General features: G+C 40.4%; 1 protein-coding gene, 1 long non-coding RNA gene and 1 pseudogene across 2 annotated transcripts; 2 read left to right on the top strand and 1 right to left on the bottom strand.

Annotated features, from left to right (window-relative positions):
* Positions 1-200: 200 nt before the first annotated feature.
* SUB1 (SUB1 regulator of transcription) lies at positions 201-19,860 on the bottom strand. The gene is made up of 5 exons (XM_029941037.1): positions 19,766-19,860; positions 17,157-17,229; positions 14,685-14,807; positions 5,130-5,238; positions 201-3,187 (listed from the first exon to the last, which is right to left on the bottom strand). The coding sequence occupies exons 2-5, from the start codon at positions 17,226-17,228 to the stop codon at positions 3,108-3,110; spliced, it is 384 nt and encodes a 127-aa protein (XP_029796897.1). The 5' UTR covers position 17,229; positions 19,766-19,860; the 3' UTR covers positions 201-3,107.
* On the top strand, positions 19,163-20,041 carry LOC115293245. Its single transcript, XR_003909439.1, has 2 exons — positions 19,163-19,672; positions 19,789-20,041. It is a non-coding gene; the product is annotated as an uncharacterized LOC115293245 (long non-coding RNA).
* Positions 20,042-21,888: 1,847 nt separating this feature from the next.
* LOC115293546 lies at positions 21,889-23,092 on the top strand (annotated as a pseudogene).
* The last annotated feature ends 305 nt before the right edge of the window (positions 23,093-23,397 follow it).

Genomic DNA, 23,397 nt, shown 5'->3' on the forward strand with positions numbered 1-23,397 from the left:
AGGTGGGAAAACAAGCCCCCTCCATCCCATTCTGCCTGGCCATCCCATCCCAGAGCTGCTCAGGAGAGTTAACACACCAAGGCGAATTCCCATTCCAGTAGCATTCACACAGGAAGGCATTCTATTTGTTAACAAAACCCATTCAACAGATAACTAAGTCATGCATCTTTAGGTCTGTGAAACTGGGATGACACATAGGGCACATTTCTTATTTTTATTTCAACATTTAAAATATTCACAGATGGAGTATTAGATTCATTGACATCTCCATGGAAGATGTACCAAAGCATACAGGTTATTCCACAATTACAAAATTACATATTTGTGACTATGTGAATGTTTTACCCCTAGACTTTATCTGGAAAATATCACTTGGGGGAAGAAAAAGTCTCTTCACTGGATTAATTTCCATAAAAAGTAAATAGCAAAGAATTTCAGGAGATGCCTAAATATTCGCCAGTGCTTTTCTAAATTTTCAAACTTGTATAGTGCTCTTCTGACATAACTCAGTCAGAAACACTTAAGTAACATCCAATTCTTTCTCTTTTCCCCTCAATAGCCAAGCCAGGATGTACATACTTTGTTTCCTACGTCTTTTTTTTTCCTATGTAGAAATAGGCACATCACCACAGCAATTTGACTAGCTAATGAGGTAGGAGTTTCTTCAAAAGCATTTATAAAGCAAAAGAGAATAATATAATTATTAAGAGTTTATCTTTCGTAGTGGTTGTTCTTTAAAATGCGAAGGGCACTGGAAATTGGTCAAACGCTACTCATACTTTAAAAGACAAAGAAGGAAAAACCCCATTAGAAACATCCTGCTACCACTACTTCGGATCTGGAATTAATTTTATCCATTCTGGCATCACCAAGTAAGAAACTGCTGCCTCAAAATGCCAAGCTTTCTTGGTCAGAAGAAATCTGACCAGGAAGGTAAGTTTAAACAGAAAATATCAGTCCCCTAGCTTCTAAGTCTCTTTTAAACCCAGTTCTCATCGTTGCCTGCACCCAAAAGAAAAGACAAAGAATTTCTGGGTATTGCATATCCAGTAATAGATTTACATGAAGTTAGCAGTCCAGCTATCAAATTCTGCCAGGGAAACTCTCCTTACAGGAAGGTTCCAGTGACCTAATGCTACAGGGCGAAAAATGCCCAGGTAGTAGACCTCAGCGCCACCTTGGTTAGCAGACTGCTTCAAAATGCACACGCACCCTGAATTCATACACACCTAGGAAATCTACCCTTTACTCCTTCAACTAAACCAAAGTCAAAATTCTGTGTTCTAACCACCCTTGCTGTATACCCAGTAAGGAATGCTGTACAAATTCACCCAACTAAGTTAACAGAACATATTTACACTCCCAAATAAGGGGCAAGTTATCAATCGAGTATGATTTGTCTAAAACATCATTTTGAACACACTTTTGGTGCCTATTATTTGGAGGCTAAAATACCAGAAGGGAGGATTTATTTCCCCAATTATGCACCTATTAGAGTTACTGCTAAAAACACTACAAAAACCATCTAAAAAAATGTAAAAACATACTTAGACCAGCTGCCAGAAAAAAATTTAGTAACTGTATGTGTCTTGGCAGCCACGTTCAAAATCAAGTCCTTGACAATTCTACTATAAAATGTTTTTAGATGCAGTAATCAAACTTGATATAATAGTGCAACTCTCTGATATGGCAGTAAACCATTTAAGATTAGCTACCAAAAATACCTAATTTGTTAACAAGAATTTTTCATAGGTCTTTAAATATTTCTTTCACTATTCCATTTAGAACTGTGTCCTATCAATGTGATCAAAACATCACGTGATACCACGTCGTGTGAAGAGAATTCCTTCCTCTTCGCTGCCTCCCTCTCCAATCGCAGTTCTAGTTCCCTTACACTCTTTTCCGAAGGCACACCAGGCTCTATTTACTGCTGCCAAGCCCCTGAAATCTGCACCTCAATCTGGGTCTGCTTCATCACTGTGGGTCAGCGAAAATCACCTCAGAGTACCTGATAACACTCAGTAACAGTAAGTCTAGGATACTACTGGTCCAGGAGATAAAACTGCAAAAGAGCCAAGCCTACTAAGAAAAAGGCCAGTAAGAATATCCTCTGTCTGCTCTTTCCTCCAAAACCGACCACATTACCATGACTATAAAGCTCAGTGAGATCTCTGGCCACGTTGTAAAATAAAATGTTAGGCCAATAAGCTTTCACAATTTTTATTAAATCCTAATCTAATCTAACAGTATCTGATTTTATAGACATCATCCCACGGTGAACGTGTGTATTAAGTGAAAGCAAATCAAACATCTAAGTCATTATTCTCTACAGACTAAGCAATAAGGTAACTACACAGAACATTACGGTAACGACATACACTTACTTGTTCAGTTTTCATACAAGCCATGTTTTTTTTTAATCAAACTATATCTCCTAATATTTAATACAGTAGAATTAGTGATTGTAGCTCTCATATAATATTTTAATTACAAGTACCTTATTGAGATAACTGACATTTTGACAGTTTCACTGACTTTCCAAATTAGTATAATATATTCAAGAAAAAGAGCAAAACATGAAATGAAAACTGAACATGACAAGTTACGTTACTAAAAGAAAATGAAGTAAAAAAAGGGGAAAGTGAAGTTATCACAGGGGTGGAAAAACACAACAAGTCTAGACATTGGGCTGGAAGAAAACAGATCAACTATGGATTTCACAAGTCAGAGTTTATAAATTCAATGCAATACAAATCCTTTTGAATGTAAAAGCCAAGTTGAAACTAACAGGTCTATAAACTGTTACTTTTGGCCTTAAATAGTACCAACTCTTTTGATCAAAAAAGGCCACAACAGTTAAGATTGTATTACTTGATTTTATTTTACACTAGGTGACGGGCACAAAGCAATCCTCCTTAATAAAGTTGACAATTAGCTTCACTCAGAACATTTTAATAATGCACATTAAAAAAAAAAGTATTCATCTTACAAATTGTTCTGCAATCCAAATATACAACAGCTTGGAAAACAACATTTAGAAAACAAAAGCCAATGTAAAAAGACAGATTAAAACAACGAGAACAGTACAGGTTTATATGGCTCTGATTTTACAGTTTTCTTACTGCATCGTCAATGTCAGAAATCTGTTCCTTCAGCTGGCTCCACTGCTCAGGATTTAAAGAAATACCTAAAACAGTTTTAAAAATTAAAAGTTGAAACTCTATTTATGCTTTCTTGATGATTTTCATACTTTCAACTAAAATTCTGCTTTATCAACAACTGTCACTTTGAATGGCACAATGGAACCATACCAGGAGTCAAATCTCTTCATTTATTAATTACAGACTCATCACTATACCTGAACCAATACCATCTTCTATCCAGTTTTATGTCCAACACTGTATCCTGCAAATACTTACCGGACCCTCTGGGAACAAATGATTTGAAAATGCATCTTACAAGCTAATCTGTTAGCTTGCAAACTAGCAGGCCAAGTGGCCAGGTCCAGATTTCGTATGGGACACTCCACTTCTACATCCAGGCAGTTCCAACATTTGCTCAAAATCTTTACAGGAACTCAAGGTGAAGGACTTTGTGCGGAGTTCTTCCAGAAACCTTCATGTCAATTTGGAAGAATTCCTGGGACGTGTCCCACACTTCTCAGCTGGTACACACTGATAAAAATGCATTCTGCAATCATGCCGTCAGGGTTCCTGTCACTGCCTCCCAATCACTAATGTCACCTTAAAAAACTGACATTACCTGAGCCTCAGTCTCCTCACCAGTAAAAGGGCATTTACTCTTCAAAGGGGAGTTGTGAACCAATACATTAGCTAATCTGAATAAAAAGCTGAGTGTATCACTGACACTTAAGTAAACACTTAAAATGCTAGTTAATAACATGCCTTTTCTCTTTAAGATAGAAAAGTATGAACAGAAAGCATTTCAACTTGGAACTTCCAATGTTCTGATACCTGACCCATGTAAATAGAGAAACCAGAATTGGAAGAACAAGTGTATTTCTAAGAAAACTGCTGGGAGGCCATGAAACCGTGAGGAAGGCAGAACATCATGAGTCAACACCTTGGAAGGGCTTTAAGCTCATCAAATTGTTTTAGTAAACATTTGCAGAGACAAGAAATGTGGCACTGGTCACAATGAAACAGCCTGAAATGGCCTGAACAAGAAAATGTTAAAGGGTATGAAAACAAAGATTAGGTTTAGCAAACTCCAAAACTGCATGAAGCAAACAACGAGTACCTTCAAAATGACAAACAGGCAGAGTAAAGATAAGGAGGTCTTTTTTTTATTAGCTATGGATCAACCTAAAGCAGCTAACTACCCAAATATAGGAATTTATACTAGTTCCTAAATGTTCTCTAGCTATAAATTTGGTGAAAAAATACAGTACGCTTTTCTATGAGGCTGATATGCTTGGGACTGGATACTGCACAAACGGAAAGAGGACAAAGACCCACTAAAAGGATACCTCCCCCCCTTAAAGAATATACTTTAGGAGATGAACCAAAAACTATAAACCAGAATTTTTCATTCCAAATTTTACAACTTCCCATAAGTGCCTACTACTTAAGAATTTAGATAAACTTTTTTTTTTTTTAAGTTACAGTCAAGCAGGGGCACCTGAGTGGCTCAGTAGGTTGTGTCCAACAGCTCAGGTCATGTGACCTTGCAGGGGCACCTGAGTGGCTCAGTAGGTTGTGTCCAACAGCTCAGGTCATGTGACCTTGCAGTTTGAGAGTTCGAGCCCTACATCAGGCTCTCTGCTGTCAGCATGGAACCCATTTCAGATCTTGTCTCCCCACCTTCTCTGACCCCCCCCAGCAAAAAAAACAAACATTAAAAAAAAAGTTATAGCCAAACAAATTAGCAGCCAAATGAAATGATATTAGGGTATTCTTTTTCCTGGGCTTTATTCCAACAGTTATTTAAGACAGGGGCCTGAAATAAGAGTCATGTCCATAAAGACGACAGAACTATCAACTGAGGATCTTCCCAATGCACTGCCAACATTATTTCAATTTCAAGTAAGTTGGATTACTTAGATAACCTTTAGTTATTAGCTTAGATAGGTCTAATATTAGGACCAAATCCAGGAAACCAAATCTCACCTTTTCTTCCTGGTTTCATTTCACCTTCTGGATCCATCCAATATTCTCTAATATCAATTAGGACTTTCCCTTTAAAGTCTCGAACGCTGACATACCTCATTTTCCCAATCTGCAAAAGAAACAAAAATATAGAAAGGTATTCATTTCAAGAGTGATGTCCATATTTATGTTCATATCAAAGTTACAACCAAAGAAAATATCACTCTAAAGAAATCTTTCTTGGGGCGCCTGCGTGGCCAAGTTGGTTCAGCGTCTGACTTTGGCTCCGGTCATGATTTCACAGTTCGCTGGTCTGAGCCCCATGTCAGGCTCTGCGCTGACAGCTCAGAGCCTGGACTCTGTTTCAAGATTCTGTGTCTCCCCCTCTCTCTACCCCTCCCCTGCTTGCGCTGTCTCAAAAATAAATAAACATTTAAAAAAAAATTTTTTTTAAGGAATCTTTCTTAAAAAGAATTAAGTACAAAGTACATCCCACACTTCTGGGCATTTTCACATTACAGGAATCATTAGTAAAACAGAGAAATACTATGGAAAACAGTATGGAGATTCCTCAAAAAAATTAAAAACAGAACTAATATATGATCTAGCAGTGATCCAGGAGCCCCACTTCTGGGTATGTACCTAAAAGAAATGAAAGCAAGGTCTTAAGAAAATACGTATTTACACACCTATGTTCACAGCAGCATTACTCACAGCACCGCAAAGATGGAAACAACCTGTATGTCCACGGTCAGATGAATGGATAAATAAAATGTGTTATATACATAAAATGGAGTATTACCCTTAAAAATAAGGAAATCCTAGGGGTACCTGGGTGGTTCAGTCAGTTAAGTGTTAAGCACGGAGCCTGCTTGGGATTCATTCTCTCTCTCTCTCTCTCTCTCTCTCTCTCTCTCTCTCGAAATAAACAAATAAACATAAAAGAAAAAAAAAGATTCTCTCTCCCTCTGCCCCCCTGCTCACACTCTCAAAACAATTTTTTAAACAAACAGGAAATCCGGTTCACAGCCTACAACGCAGATGACCTTGCTGACTAATGCTAAATGAAATAACCCACTCATATAAAGACACTTACTATATGATTCCACTTATAAGAAATGCCTAGACTAGTCAGATTCAGAGGCAGGGAGGAGGGGGAAAGGGGAGTTGTTATTTAAGTTTTACAAGATGAAAAATTCTGGAGATGTTTCACAATGATATGAACATACCTAACACTACTATATGCTTAAAAATGGTTAAAATGGGTGCGCCTGGGTGGCTCAGTCAGCTAAGTATCCAACTTTGGCTCAGGTCATGATCTCACAGTTTGTGGGTTCGAGCCCCCATTGGGCTCTGTGCTGACAGCTAGCTCAGAGCCTGGAGCCTGCTTTGGATTCTGTATTTCCCTCTCTCTGACCCTCCCCTGCTCATGCTGTCTGTCTCTCTCTCAAAAATAGATAAAACATTTTTTTAAAAAGTTAAAATGGTAAATTCTACGTAAAGTGTTTATTTTTTTGCCACAATTAACATCATTAGAAGGCAAAATTTTGCAGTAGAAACTATAACCAGTAGGAATCCACAGACTCCAGTAGCAATAAACCATTCTAAGAATTCAGAGATGCAGTCAAAAGTAACACGAGAGGGGCGCCTGGGTGGCTCAGTCGGTTAAGCCTCTGACTTCGGCTCAGGTCAGATCTCTCGTTCGTGGGTTCGAGCCCCACGTCAGGCTCTGTGCTGACAGCTAGCTCAGAGCCTGGAGCCTGCTTCAGATTCTGTGTCTCCTTCTCTCTCTGACCCTCCCCCTCTCATGCTGTCTCTCTCTGTAGCAAAAATAAATAAAACATTAAAAAAATTTAAAAAAAAAAGTAACACGAGAAAGCTTTGCCTGTTAGGCATTCATTTCAACTAACACATTTAATACGCTTCACCCACAGTCTCAAAGTAAGAACTTAAAACTACACACAGAACATTATTTTTCAAAAACCTTCCACCGTGCGTAACAAACTGCAAATTCCACAGGGAAGGAAAAGAATTTACTCAACAAAGTGTAAGCACTTTCCAGGATGTCTTACGCTGCTGTAATACACCACCTAGCACTTAAGCTAAGAAGTCACACTTTCTGATCAAAACCTTTAACACCTGCCCATCTCTTACTCATTCTGAAACTACTTTTCAAGCTTACTGATGAAAAACCAGCTACGATTTTTGTGCATAGAACATGTCAACATGTAAAGATTTGGGGTTTGGCTATGTTCCTTTCCCTTAGGACCCGGGTCCCCTGATTATTAAATAACTCTTTTTATTGGAATACAAGTATTAGCGTAGTGGAATCACAGCTGTGCTGACCCAGTACACATGAATGGCTTCCACCCTGCCCATGTCCTGTCAGATTTGTTTCTGGTCTCAGCTAGATCTTGTTCATTCTCCTTTCATTTGCCATTTTCAAGTAAGTTTCTTGTCCTGCTGGCGTGTCCCAAATTCCAGGACATGCTGCATGCTTTAGAGAGAAAATGAAGTCCGCGGGGTACGGGTAAGTGCCTTCAAACCTCCCTTCTCTGCTCACGGCATTATCAGTTCTTCTTCACTTCTTCTACCCTGCATCTTACATACACATTCTTTCCCCTTCCACTGGCTTCATCCCTACCATCTCCTAACGTGCTCATTCCCCTCTCCTGGAAAACATTTTTCTTAACCTGCATTTTATAAACGTTCTCGTTTCCCACTTCTCTTTAGTGCTAAATGTTGAAAGGAGAGAAATACTATTTCTTGCTAATTAAATTCCCACTGCCTACTCTAAATTAGTCACCAGTGATCTTGTGGCCACTTTTAATGGCTTATTTTTTAATCAGTCTTGTTGAACCCCCCTAGTGCCTATCATACTGGGTTCTCAGTAAACTGTTTTAGTGGATAAATTAAATAAGACCAGAATAATTATCATAATGGAACTGTTCATTGTGATTCATAATACTCATTTAATAATAACTGTAAGAATATCTCTATGAGGGGAGAAATTAGTTCAACCTCTATCTCATACCATACACAGAAAAACTAAACTTATCCTACATGCATCACAGACCTAAACACGAAGGTTAAACTATAAAAATTGCTAGGAAAAAAAAAAGTGGAAAATTTTTGTGGCCTTGGGTGAGTATTGAAGTAGGTCTTAGAGGAAAAAAGCATTAACCAAAAAAAAAAAAACTGACAAAAATGAACTTACTAAAAATTAAAGTTTTGGGGCTTTTTTAATATTTTCAGAGAGAGCGAGCGCACGCGCGAGCATGCACACAGAAGGGCGGAGAGGGAGCAAAAAGACAGAGACAGAGAGAGAGAAAACGAACCAAGTAGACCCCACGCTCAGTGCAGAGCCAGACACAGGGCTTGATCTCTCAAGCCCTTGGTCTCATGAGATCATGACCTGAGCCGAAATCAAGAGTCAGATGCTCAAAGGACTGAGTCACCCAAGCATTCCCAAAATAACAAGCTTCTTGAAAATGCTTAAGAGACTCGGGGGCTTCTGGGTGGCTTAGTCGGTTGAGCGTCTAACTTAGATTTCAGTTCAGGTCAACATCCCAAGATCATGGGACTGAGCCCCACATCGGGTTTGGCACTGACCATGGAACCTGCTTAAGATTCATTCATTCATTCATTCATTCATTCATTCAATTCTTTTTCTCTCTCTTCCCACCCCCCATGCCTTGTCCTCACTCATGAGCTCACTCTAAAATAAAAAATAAGTATTTTTAAAGATGTTTTAAGAAAATTAACAGGCAAACCACAGACCTAAAGAAAGTATCAACTATATTTATATCTGACAAAGAACTTATATATAAAATACATAAAGAATTCTTTCAACTCAATAAATCAAATGACTGTTTTTTGCTTTTTAATGGGCTAAAAAGACTTGAACAAAATCTTCCAATAAAGGAAAATGCGAGACAGAAGACAAACGCAAGGTAAAACTACAGTGAGCTCCCACTACACATCCAGTAACTCATGTGGATAAAATTAGAGACTGACAAAACCAGTGAGGATGTGAAGCTATCAGAGTCTCGCACATTGCTGGTGGGTGTGTAAAATGGTACCGTGACTACAGAAAACGGTCTGACAGGGTCTTATGAAGCTAAACGTACACCTGGCCTACGATCCAGCGAGTGCATCTGATATGTACCCAAAAGGAAAAAATGTCCACAAAAAGACCTGTACAAGAATGTTCCCAGCAGCTTGATTCTTAACCACCCCAGACCAGATCGAAACAACCCAAATGTCTATCCAAAATGAACAGGGGCACCTGGGCAGCTCAGTCAGTTAAGGATCCAATTCTGTTTCAGCTCAGGTCATATCTCACAGTTCACAGGTTTAAGCCTCACACTGAACTCTGCACTGACAGTGTGGAGCCTGCTTGGGTTCTCTCTCTGCCTGTCTCCCCTCTTCTCTCTCTCTTTCAAAAATAAATAAATGAGCATTGAAAAAAAAAAAAAAAGCGAATGACGGCATCTGAGTGGCTCAGTCCAATGTTAGCTCAAGTCATGATCTCCCAGTCCTGAGTTCAAGTCTCACATTGGGCTCTGTGCCGACAGCTCAGAGCCTATAACCTGCTTCAGATTCTGTGCTCCCTCTCTCTGTCCCTCCCCCCCAAAAATAAACATAAAAAAATGTTTAAGTAATTAATTTTTAAAAGAGAGTGGATAAACAAATTGTTGTATAATCCTACATGGAATATCACTCAGTAATAAAAAGAAACAAACTGATTCAAGAACCAGCCCCAAAATGATACACTGAGCAAGTAAATGAAACCAGACACAAAACAATAGAAACTATTTGGGGGCGCCTGGGTGGCTCAGTCGGTTAAGTTTCGAACGGGCTCAGGTCATGATCTCACAGTTTGTGGGTTCGAGCCCTGCATCAGGCTCTGTGCTGACAGCTAGCTCAGAGCCTGGAGCCTGCTTCGGATTCTGTGTCTCCCTCTCTCTGACCCTTCCCTGCTCATGCTGTCTCTCTCCCTCTCTAAAATAAATAAACAGTAAAAACAAAAATTAAAAAAAAAAAATAGAAACTATTTGATTCCATTTATATGAAGTTCCAGAACACGCAAAATAAATCTCTAATACAGAAATCAGATTAGTTACCTTAGGCAGCAGGGGGACTGCAAAGAGAGGCCAAGAGGGAACTTCCTGGGGTATTGGAAATGGCCTCACTCCAAGAGTACATACAGTTGTCACAGCTGACGAAGTTCTGCTTAATGTGTGCATTCCACTAAATAGTATCTCAATGAAGTTTATTAAAAAAAGAAAGGAACTTGCCCAACAGTCACCTCTCCCTTGAAGAGAAACGAATAAAGCTCACAACTCTTATAATCACTTCCCTCAAACAAAAATAAAAAGAGATAATAGCGTACAGATAGAATTATTAAAGTAGAAAGAATAAAGATCTCTATAATTACATGTTATGAGGCGGTAAAATCAGATGACAAAATGCATATAATTTTACACGCATATAATGTAGAATTTAACAAGAGGAGAAGAGGTACATCAGAGAGGATGTTGATTCTTAAATTTTTTTTTATTCCCTTCTCCTTTGAAGATCTGACGAAGGTTGTAATTCCTTCATATATAAAAAATTTCAAATAAAATAAAATATTAATAAAACTATCAAACGATTATTATAAGCAAAAATGAACCTCTCGTTTTATATTATATAATTGTGCTCTAAGCCAATTAAAATTCAGTATTACCACCAAAATATTTTTCTATGGCCAAAATACCATTTCAAGGAAAAAGCTATAATGGCAACAAAATTAAAGATGATCTTGCCTGTCACTACCAAGGTCTGTGAAAAGTCACTTTGAAAATGAAATACATGGTTCCACCCAGAGGAACCAAGAGGCACTTTCCAAAGAGTGAGGACTCACAGCTTTCTGAGGCTCAGGAAACTTTCCTCATATGAGGTTTTAAAAATTGAACCCATTTTTGGTGAGATGACCACCTCCTAAAAATAGATCTGGTTTTCCCCAAACTGCTCTAACGTAATAAAATCTCTAAATGTGGGTCCTGGTTTCTTCAACAGACACGATAAATCCATTAAAATGCCACAGATGCTTTTTCATTAGACAAAGGCAGGCATATGGTAACAGGAACCGACCAGAGAAAGCCCAAGACAGACAGCTGCCCAAATCCTCTCATGTTTTTACCATTATTGCGAACATTAAGTTAAAATATTCCAATGCCGCACTTCATCCTCCACAAGAGCAAGGTCTATGAAGGCAGATTTCACATTTCATTCTGACTCTTCAGGGAACTTCCCTCAGCACTTAGAATAAAACTCCAACAGTGCAAGACCTGGCCTTCCCCCGCCACCAACCAGAACTGTCTACATTCTCACCCAGGTGTCCTAGGCTCCGGCCACAAAATATCTGCGCAAGTCTCTCCACGTTGGAAAGGATTCCCTCTCTCCCATATGCTTCACATGGCTCCTCCTTTATTTCTTAAGCTTCAAATGTCACTTCTTTAGAGAGAGGTTCCCAGAGAACCTTCTCTCTCATAATAACCTACCCTTTTATTTCCCAACCCTTAATATAAACTTAATTATGTATTTATACACACACACACACACATATACATGTTTATTAGTAAAACATTTATCCCCATAAATCCCATGAAACTAGAGACCACGTCTACTTGGACCATTACTGCTTACCCAGAACTTAGCAAGGCCTTGAGGAAATACAAGAGGCATTAAAAAAAAAACAAACAACAGTAAGCATTGAAACTTGGCATCAACTCAAAGAAATGAGGGCCTTTTCATAATTCTTCTTTACATATAGTGACTTATATTCTCTATCAAATTAGTCTGCTCCCATAAGATATAGACAAATCAGAGGACTAAAATCCCTAACTAAATAATCCATCTGCAATTTGTCTAAATTTTATTATTTTTTTAAGTGCTTATTTATTTTTGAAAGAGAGAGACATAGTATAAACAGGGAGGAGCAGAGAGAGAGGGAGACACAGAATTCAAAGCAGGCTCCAGGCTCTGAGCTGTCAGTGCAGAGCCTGATGTGGGATTTGAACTCACAGACAGCCAGATTATGACCTGAGCTAAAGTTGGAAGCTTAACCGACTGAGCCATCCAGGTGCCTCATAAATTTTTAATATTTAACAAAAAATGTGTACACTTAAGGTGTACCACATGAAGATGTGACTTATTCATAGTGAAATGATTACTAGTCAAGATAACTACCATATCACTTCAGTTACCACTTTTTGTATGATCACTGTATCTGAAATCTACTCATTTAGCATATTCCATGTTCAATACAGTACTAAGTATAACCATCATGTGTCTATGTTTTTTTTATCCACACATATAACTAGGCAAAAAGTGAGTAAAAATATTCAACATCTTCTATTTTCCTATTCTAGCCCTCACCCTGTCGCTGTCTTTCCAGGCCATCAGGTCAAAATATATATTTCGAGGCCGTAGGTTCAAAATATATACTTATTTTATCTATAAAGAACTTACCAAACTCAACACCCAAAAAATAAATAATCCAGTTTTAAAATGGGCAGAAGACATGAATAGACACTTTTCCAAAGAAGACATCCATATGGCTAACAGACACATGAAAAGACGCTCAACATCACTTATCATCAGAAAAATACAAATCAAAACCACAATGATATACCACCTCACGCCGGTCAGAGTGGCTAAAATTAACAACTGGGTGGCTCAGTCGTTAAGTGTTCCACCCTTGGTTTCAGGTTAGATCATGACTTCACAGGTTCATGAGAGAGAGCCGTGCACTGGGCACCACACTGATAGCTCCAAGCCTGCTTCAGATTCATTCTCCCTCTCTGACCGTCCTCCTCCACTTATGCTCTATCTCTCCAAAATAAATGTAAAAAAAGTAAAAAAAAAAAAAAAAAAAAAAATTAACAACTCAGGAAACAACAGATCAACACATGTTGGTGAGAATTCGCAGCAAGAGGAACTGCAAACCTGTGCAGCCTCCTGGAAAGCAGTATGGAGGTTCCTCAAAAAGTTACAAATAGAACTACCCTCCCACCCAGCAATTGCACTACTAGGTATTTACCCACAAGATACAAAAATACAGATTCAAAGGGGATACATGCAACCCAATGTTTATAGCTGCACTGGTAACAATAGTCAAATTTGGAAAGAACCCAATGTCCACCGACTGATGAACAGATAAAAAGATGATACACACACACAAATATTAGCCATCAAAGGGAATGAAATCTTACCATCTGCAACATGGATGGAACTAGAGTGTATTATGCTAAGCTAAATAAGTCAGGCAGAGAGAGAAATGTATTTCACTCATATTTAAGAAACATGAACAGATGAACTTAGGGGAAAGGAAAAAATAAGATAAAGACAGAGAGGGAGGCAAACCACGAGAGACTCGTAACAGAACAAACTGAAGGCTGGAGGGGAGGTGCGCAGGGGCCAGGCTACATGGGTGACGGGCACTAAGGAGGGCACTTGTCGGGATGACCACTGCGTGTTCCATGTTAGTGATGAATCAATAAATTCTCCTGAAACCAATACTACCCTATATGTTAACTAACTTGAATTTAAATTGAAAAAAGAAGAAAAAATAAATAAAAATACTTACCCAGGAGGCACACACATACACAGATATATGCACCAGCCTTCTGCAGCCCCATTCTGTCCAGCATTTGGGCTACAACTAGTACATATGCCCTTCTTGAAACGCTCGTCCTTTTCTGGCTTCCCCTGCTGTACTCTTCCTAACCTCCTTCACCTCCTCTTCCCTACATCCCCTTTCTCCTTCCTTCCTATCACCAAGATGGTCCCCTCTACTTCTCCCTCTCCAGGGACTGCTTCAATCCCCTAGTCCACTGTCCCTTCACAGTAATTTCATAATCATCACTGTTTCTTCCTTGGGAAAAACCATCTCAGCCTTCATGACCTCAATGCAGATATGACCTATAGTTACCTAAGAGATCTTACCTGCATCCATTCATCCCCATTACCCCTCCCTACAAATCCTCCTTGTACGCAGATGCCAACAAGAAGTCTCTCTAAAATCAGAAGAAACCCATCTCCTTCAAATTGCTTCCTACATGTGTTCTCAAGCTCTTGTTTTTGAATGTCTAGAACTTTAAAATTTTTTTTCAATGTTTATTTTTGAAAAAGAGAGAGAGAGAGAGAACAGAATCCAAAGCAGGTTCCAGGCTTTGAGCTATCAGCACAGAACCCGACGTGGGGCTCAACCTCATGAATTGTGAAATCATGACCTGAGCTGAAGTCGGACCCTTAACAAACTGAGCCACCCAAGCACCCCTGGATGTCTCTAATTGTAAATTTGTTGTTTTACACTTAGCCAAAATACAAGTTTCCAGGCTTCAACAATAATCTAGCCTCATATGAATTACTCTCATTTCTACCAACTTGCTCTTATATTTCAATGAATAACCTTTGTCAAGATGATTATAAGAGGCATTACAATTATTATGCAGGGTCAGATTACAGTACTTTTAACATTCCTCAGATCAAGCCAGATAGTAATTCCTCTGGATCTAAGAGAATTACCTGAAACATGTTATCATCTCTGCTGCTGCTGCTCTGCTTAGAGGACGACAGCGCTCTCGAAGTCTCACCGGTCTTCTGCTTCTTTACAGGTTTTTCTGGGGGAACCTGCTTTTTCCGCTTTACCTTGAAAGGAAAACAAGAATAATGGTTAAAATCTGCACACATAAGAAAACAACACATCTCAGCTTCAAACACTTCACGACTCCTTAGAACTTAAAGGATTGAAGGACTACATTTATCTATTAAAAGAGGAATCATAAATACATACACAGGCAAGTTTCACTTGACAAGAAAACTATGCAAATCACCTAATATCTCACACAGTATTTTCAAAATGTGCTCCCAAGAGCCCAAAAGTCACTTCAGGCATCAAAGAGGTAATAACCAGAGAAACAATTCTTTAACAGACTAGGTACCCACACAAGATTTCTCTGGGAAGAAAAAAAAAACATGGGGTGGGGGGGGGTGCCTGCTGCTTTTGAATAAACTTTAGAAGCCATAGTCAGCTACTAGTTTTTTTGCAAAGGAAGTATATTAATTAGGAAGAATATAACCAATTTATTCCAATCTAGGATATATCATTTATGCGCTGCCTATTCCAAAAGGGACTTAAACTGACTTTGAAAATTATGCGTATGTGGAGTGCCTGGGTGGCGCAGTCAAAGCGTCTGCCTCTTGATTTCAGCTCAAGTCATGATCTCACATTTCATGGGATCAAGCCCCAAGTCAGGCTCCGTCCGCACTGAGCGTGGAGGCTGCTTGGGATTCCCTCTTTCTGCCCCTCCCCTGTTCACACATATGCGTTCATGCTCTCTCAAAATAAATAAACTTTTTTAAAAAAGAGAAAAAATTTATGAGTACACAAATCTAAGAAAGCTATTTCGTACTGAACATTAGAAGTCAACAATCCAAGAACTTCCTCATAACAAATAAAAATCACCGAAGATGGACAACAATGTGTTAGACTACTATTCAAAATCAAAACAATGTTTTAAATAAAGCAGCATTATAGTAAAAACTTTTTATATAGCCTCATTCTGAAAACTCTCTAATGCCTATGAAAACTAGTGGAGTTCCCAACCTAAACAGTAGAGGGCAGTCGTGTTCCTTTTAGTGGAACAGTATAAACTGATGTGTTGTCTTACTTAAATTAGATGAAGCTAAATAAAATATAATGCATATGTATATAACTGAAAAAGTGAATGTATTTATTTTTTTTAAGTTTATTTATTTTTGAGAGACAGAGCAAGAGCAGGGAAGGGGTAGAGAGAGAGGGAGACACAGAATCTGAAGCAGACTCCAGGCCCTACGCTATCAGCACAGAGCGACCAGAAGCTCAAACCCCGCAAGAGCATGACCTGAGCCAAAGTTGGGACACTCAACCGACTAGGCCACCTAGGCGTCCCAAAAATGAATGTATTTAATCTAAATGCTTGCAGGATTAAGAATACTATTTGGGACAAATGGCACGAGATTAATTCCGCTCAGTAGGTAGAATGTGACTTATTCTTTTTATCAGGGTCTGGATACTCCCTAGGGACTGGCACATAAAAACTCAATAAAAATTTGTTAAATGAACAAATCCAAATGCCATACCAAATCCAAATTAAAAAATTAAGAAATATTTCCTTCTGGAGTACAGCTATGTATGCTCTTTGAGGCCTTATTTCAACCTATAGGTGACAGATTCTGTATTTCCCTATAAAGGTCCACTTTCTCCCAAGATTCACCCATAAGCTCTTTTAACTAAGCCTGTCAACTAAACTCAGGAACATAACTACACAAGCTTCTAGGAAATGAAAAGTTCTGCACAGCAGGAACTACTGTGGGGGCCGCGCAGTTAAGCAGTATGCCCAGCTTCCAGCACAGGTGCCATCTAATGTAGAAAAAGCCTGTTGTCAAAATGGATAATTTCACGTTAGCTTTCTTGGCTGTGGATTTAACTAAAATGAGGAGACCTAGAGTACACAACATTCTAACTTAACATGTACCAGGCCTACATGTTAAGTAACCCTGGTGGGCTGGGTGATAAACATCAGTGGCAGAGAGAAGACTGTCAAAACGGACAAGTGCATTCAAAGAATTCAGGTAATTTAGCTCCACGACAACACACAATACCTACAGATTAGGCAGATTTCCAAATATCGCAAACAGTGGCTTCGGCCAATTTTTAAGGCTATTTCCCCTACGGAATAAGGTGGTGGTTCTGCAGCTTTAGTGTTCCTGGAACTCCTGGATGGGAGACTTGTTAAAGTCCGATGACTCGCTCAAGTCTGATTTAGGGGCCAGGAGTGTGCACGAACAAGTACCCTAGGCACTCTGGTCAGGTGGCCCAGGAACCCTTTGCACTTCCAAATCCACCCATCCTGGCTCTCCTTCCACCGTTCCGATACGCCCTGCTGTCCTTCAGAACTGGATGTGGGCAATACTGCTGAATAAAGTATCACAGAAATGACTTGCATTAATAGTCACCTTTTTGTCAACTTCACTGTCAGAATCACTGCCAGAAGAGCTTGAAGAAACAAGTTCCTTTGACTTAGGCATTCTGAAAGACAAATACATTGTATAAATAATTTACAAATGATTCCATTACCTCCAACTTACTCTCTCCCAAGCAAAAATACAAGAAGATCCATGGTTCTACCATTTTTGTGGTACCAGAACTGTGACGCAAAGTACAATGCTAGAAGTTCTAGTCGTAATCCCTGCTCTTCCAAGTGGAAAATAACACTGAGAACCCAGCAAGGAGAAAGAAGTAAAATGTCACACACATTTCACACTCCTACACCTCTTTCTCAAAGCCACTGGGTCTTTTTATTCTACATTTTAGAGAGGTTAGAGGCTTAGGGGTAGGATAAATTGCAAGAAGGCAGCTGATAGCAATCTATTAAAACCAAGAGGCAGGAATATTCTCAGTCCTGCTTTACATTTCTCACTAATGAGACCTAACAGATTTACCCCTGCAGGAAACGACCCCAACATCCACATACCGTGGAGAAGAGCTGCACTATACAGATGTCCACAGCTAATTCACTTGCCCCGATAATCCTATTTTTTCACATTTTGTGTATGTTATTAATGTTGTTTGCCTTTTTGACCACACCATCAAAATAACAAGCACTCATTCAGAGTCCACAAAGGTATACACAATTTTTACAATTCATGACATTTTACACTGATTTTCTTCTCTGGAATATAAAATTTTGAAGAATCTGCTTATGAAAAGGGCAACACTTTTTCTCAAATTCCTACTATGACCCAAGTTCCCCAGGTCCCTCCAGAAGTACATACACAGCCCAATACCCTGTTTTCAAGTGGATGTTCACTGAGGGGCTGAGCACAGCCAGAGCGCCTTGTGCATCTACTTTGCAAAGATTAAAAAAAAAAAAAAAAAAACTAAGACCCAAATTTCAAGAAATTCCAAGGCATGCTGTGCCTCTTTTCAACACACTTCATAATACCAAGTGGTAAACTGATTATTAAAGTATGTTTTGCTTTCCATCCAATAAGAGTGAGCTCATTAATTCTTGTATCCCCTAAATGGCCCACTATGTACAACAGTCTGTTGAATGCTGAATAAAGGGGAAAAGACCTCATTTTCTCCTCAAAATCATAAATAATCTAGCTCTCTAGACTAAACTTGTCTGACACTGACATTGAATGTAATCCACAATAGGAGGTCAAGGTGAAAGAAGTGGGCCATCCACTCCAATTGCGGCCACTAATTTCAAAAAGCTCAAACATAACCAACCAGCCATGCTGATTTTAACTGGTAATTTCTTAATGAGAAGAGTAAACTCAGGGGGAACCAACAACGTTCTGAACCATGTTTTATGTACTAATCCTGTTACTGCTCCATTTTTTACATCCTCAACTCCAAAATCAATTTAGGTTTTTTTATGCTAGCAGCTAATAATGCCAAGAAACTTTTAAGAGGTGATTAAATTGAACATAACCTATTTTTTCACTTTGAAACAGTCAAGCATAACTATCGGTCTATTAATAAAAGCGGCGGGGGGGGGGGACCCGGGGGCGGCGAAGATCATTTCAAAGAATGACCTCGTAATTAACCCAAATTAGAAGCCCATTCAAGGAAAAAAAAAAAAAAACTAGATAATGATAACTAAGGCCACTTTGAACTTTTGACAAATTGCATTTTTACTTTTATTTAATGACCTTTACTGTTCAAAAACGGGGGAAAAAAGGCTGGCTAGTAATTCAGGCACGTGATACGAAAACGCCAGTGTAGAAATATATACAATACGCAACCGAAAAAACGAATCTTCATTCTTTGATGATGGCGTGGAGGGTTAGTAAAGACAAGATGAAAATAAACGTAGACTAAAAGAAACACGAATTCGGTACTACACGAGGGTTATGAGCACCAACCAACACAGGGAAGCGGATTGCACGACGCCAGGAAGCTGCTGGAACCCTGCGGCTGCAATCGCTGGGGCGGGGGGAGATAGGTTGGTCGGAGGGGGCGTGGGAGGCGGCGAAGTGCGGAGGAGACCGTATGGGAAGAGGAGGGACTTGCACCAAGCGCCATTTTCTTCTCTCGAAGCCTTCGCCACCCCCAGCACACCACCCGTCCTTCCCCCACCCACAGTCTTCCTCCGACGGGGTCCGCTCTCTCCCTCCCCTACACAGCCCCCCACCCTAGGGGCCGCGGTGAGAGCCCCAGCAAAGCCTTGAGGAGAAGCGGGCTCCGCACGCGCACCCGCTGTGGCCCGGGCCGCCGCTGCATTGTCCCGGGGGCGCCCCGGCCCCCTCCCCGAAGCTCCCCACCCCGCCCGGCCACGCCCCGCCGCCCGGGACGGCCGCACTCGCCGCGCCGGAGCCATTCCCGGGAGTCCGCTTCTGGCGCGGAGCGGCCTACAGCGCATGGGGTGCGGGTTCGAAGAAGGAGGAGGTCCAGCGAGGCCGAGGCGGGGAAAGAGGAGGTCTGGCAGCGCCGCCATTTCCCACGGCCGTCGCCTACGAACGGAGTAAAGGCAGCAGGCGGCTCGCGGCCCCGCTGGGAGGGTGGGGATCGGCCAGGCAGGGGCTCGAAGGGTGGGGGCGGGGTCCCCAGCACTCACGCTCCGCTCTTGCTGCCGAACAGCTTTCTGCTCGCTCGCTTGCAACTGACAGAGAACCGGAAGTGACGAAAGTCAAGAGCTGCCGGCCCCGCCCCTCTGGGACTGCTTACACGTGATGGGGCGTGGCCTCCTCGCCGAAACCAACAGCGAGACCCTTTCCAGGGCCTTAAAGGGACCGCCCTCGACCTGAGCCAGTGCCTTGAAGGTGAAATACAGCAAAGATTGAACCTGACCTGTGAGTGTGACCGAGGGCACGAATAAAACATGAATAACAAACATCGAGCTTTGCACTTAGTTCCATAAATGTTTCTTGTACTAAAGTGAAATGTCCACACTGAAAAAGCCCATTTTCCCAGAAATGGTCCTTACCCCGCCCCTACCCCCCCCCATCCACAGTTTTTGACTCTGGCTGGTAAAATCCAAAGGAAGAAAGCCAAAGTTACATATTTAATTTCGGAAAGCACAAGAAATTTTTACAGAAGCCCTTGGCCACCCACACCCTTATCCTTAAACTGAAGTCCTGGAGGTAGTTCACAGAAGACAAGAGAAATCCATCCTACAAGTGAGAACATGGCCAATAGATTCACAATTAATAAATGCCTGCTATAGGTACGAATATATATAGGGGTGCCTGGGTGGCCCAGTCGGTTAAGAGCCCTGGTCTTGATCTCACAGTTCTTTAGTTCAAGCCCCCCAGTTAGGCCCTGCACCGACAGTGTGGAGCCTGCTTGGGATTCTGTGTCTTCACTTTCTTTGCCCCTCCCTTGAGCATGCACTGTCTCTCTCTCTCTCTCAGCAATAAACTTTAAATAAAAGAGTATAAAGTTTTATTTATCCAACACACATTTATCAAGCACCCACTATCTGTCAGCCACTTCATGAGGCACTTTGCATATATTATTCATCCTAACAAGCACTTTTCAATGTAGGAATAATTATTCTCTCCATTTTATAATGAAGAAACCAAGGGTCAACAAGGTTGAATAAACTGCTAGAGGCTATATAGGAAATGAGTTGTGATTCAAACCCTGCATTGCCTAACTCACATAGCTGAGGGAGAATGTGAGAGTTCTTACCCCTCTCCCAATCATGTAATGTGAGGCTAGATGACCACTTTTTAAAAATGAAACACTTACCATATAATTCCTTTTATATTATGTTCCAAAAAAGGCAAAAATAATCTATGGAGATCTAGGTCAGTAACCCTTGGGGGATAGCACTTAGGAGCAAGTATGAAGGAATCTACCTGGATACTGAACATATCTTAGTCTGGGTCACAGTTACACATGTACACAGGTGTAAAATTTCACATAATATTTGTGCATTTCACAGATATAAGATACACTTCAATGAGAAAGTCGAAAAAGTAAAAAATATTTAAATTAAGTTGTAAAAAAAAAAAAGGAAGTACTCAATAACTACTATTCTAACATGGTCTCTTGCTGGCCTAGAGTTTGCACACGCAAAGGAAGTTCAGGGAGCTCACTAATTAAATAAACATGTTTTGAGCACCTTCTTTAGGCCAGGAATTCAGGAATAAATAGAATTGATATGGCCTGTGTAAATACATGAAACAGACAATAAATAAACAAAAAATGAAATAGAAATGATAATTTTAGATAAGTACTATGAAAAATAAATGAAAAACCAATGATGTCATAGAGAGAATACTGGGGGAGGTTAATTTAGATATGATAAGCATGAAATGGGACTACTTTGGACAGGAACCTGAAGGAAAAACTGGGCTGGCCTAAAATTTTGGTGCTGGGAGTTTCAAACAGAGCAAAGGCCCTAGGATGAGTCTGAAGATGAAAAAGTTCAGAGATGCCTGTGTGATTCAGTTGGTTAGGCGATTAGGCATCAGCTCAGGTCATGATTTCACCATCTGCCCCGCCTAGAGCTCTGCTGACAGCTTGGAGCATGGAGTCTCTGCCCCTTTCCCACTCGCCCTCTGTCTGTCTCTCTTTCTCTCAAAAATAAACAATTTTAAAAAAAAATTTTTTAGGGAACTTTCCAGAATGCTCAGTGAAAAGCGGAGGAGCAGCGGCTACCTGAGCTGTGCCCAGCAGCGCATTCCTCCATCTCCCCCACACCAGCCTCTGCCAGCTCACCACCTGTAAAAAATGGTGAAAGAAACTACTTACTATGATGTTTTGAGAGTCTAATCCAATGCCACCCAGAAAGAATTGAAAAAGGCTCACAGGAAATTGGCTTTGAAGTCCCACCCTGACAAGAATCCAAATGAAAGAGAGAAGTTTAAACAGATTTCTCAAGCTTATGAAGTGCTCTCTGATGCAAAGAAGAGGGAATTATATGACAAAGGAAGAAAACAGGCAATTAAAGAAGGCGGAGCAGGTGGTGGTTTGGGCTCCCCCATGGACATCTTTGATATGTTTTTTGGAGGAGGAGGAAGGATTCAAAGAGAAAGGCAAGGTAAAAATGTTGTGCATCAGCTCTCTGTAACCTCAGGAGATTTATATAATGGTGCAACAAGAAAACTAGCTCTGCAAAAGAATGTGATCTGCGACAAATGTGAAGGCCGAGGTGGTAAGAAAAAAGTGGGAGAATGTTGTCCCAATTGCCAAGGCACTGAAATGCAAATAAAAATGCATCAGATAGGACTTGGAATGGTTCAATAAATTCTGTGTGCGTGGAGTGCCAGGGCCATGGGGAACGGATCAGTCCTAAAGGTAGATGTAAAAGCTGCAATGGAAGGAAGATAGTTCAAGAAAAGAAGACTCTAGAAGTTCATATTGATTGACAAAGGCATGAAAGATGGCAGAAGATAACATTTCATGGTGAAAAAGACCAAGAACCTGGACTGGAACCAGGAGTTACTATCATTGTTTTAGATCAGAAGGACCATGCTGCTTTTACTTGGTGAGGAGACAATCTTTTCATGTGTACAGACATACAGCTGGTTGAAGCACTGTGCGGCTTTCAAAAGCCAATATCTACTCTTGACAACATTGTCATCACCTCTCATCCAGATCAGATTGTCAAACATAGAGGCATCAAGTGTGTGCTGAATGAAGGCATGCCAATTTATCGTAAACCACATGGAAAGGGTTGCCTGATCATCGAATTTAAGGTAAAGTTTCCTGAGAATGGCTTTCTCTCTCCTGATAAACTCTCTTTGCTGGAAAATCTCCTACCTAAGAGGAAGGAAGTAGAAGAGACTGATGAAATGGACCAGGTAGAACTGGTGGACTTTGATCCAAATCAGGATAGATGGCGCCATTACAATGGAGAAGCCTAGAGGATGATGCACATCACCCTAGGGGAGGTGTTCGGGATCAGACTGCAGCCAGTGAGTACCACTGCTGACATTTATATGAGACAGTGAATGAGTGAAGGCTGTAATCATAGCTCATTACTTGCTATTGTTTTTGTTCTAATATTCAACTATAGTAGTGTTGTGTGTGTTTTTTTTTACTATACTAGTGTTTTAAAAGTTAAATGAAGAATGAAAAATATAAAAGCTCCACAAAAATTATTTTTGTAAAGATCAAAAAGTGCTCTTTATGTAGAAGCCCACCAGGGACCAGGGGCTACCAGACAGCAGCTCCCCAGGGGCAGCGACAGGGCTGTTCAAGTCCCAGGAAGTGCTGGCTCTGCAGACTTGCAGGGAC

The sequence above is a fragment of the Suricata suricatta genome, chromosome 6, assembly GCF_006229205.1.
Source record: "Suricata suricatta isolate VVHF042 chromosome 6, meerkat_22Aug2017_6uvM2_HiC, whole genome shotgun sequence".
Classification (NCBI taxonomy): Eukaryota; Metazoa; Chordata; class Mammalia; order Carnivora; family Herpestidae; genus Suricata; species Suricata suricatta.

Excerpts from the sequence above, each read along its gene's own strand:
- SUB1 (XM_029941037.1), bottom strand. The coding sequence starts at position 17,228 with ATGCCTAAGTCAAAGGAACTTGTTTCTTCAAGCTCTTCTGGCAGTGAT. Across the intron at positions 14,808-17,156 it reads ACAGTGAAGTTGACAAAAAG|GTAAAGCGGAAAAAGCAGGT; the intron begins GTGACTATTAAT and ends TTTCCTTTCAAG. Across the intron at positions 3,188-5,129 it reads AATGAAACCAGGAAGAAAAG|GTATTTCTTTAAATCCTGAG; the intron begins GTGAGATTTGGT and ends AAACTGTTTTAG.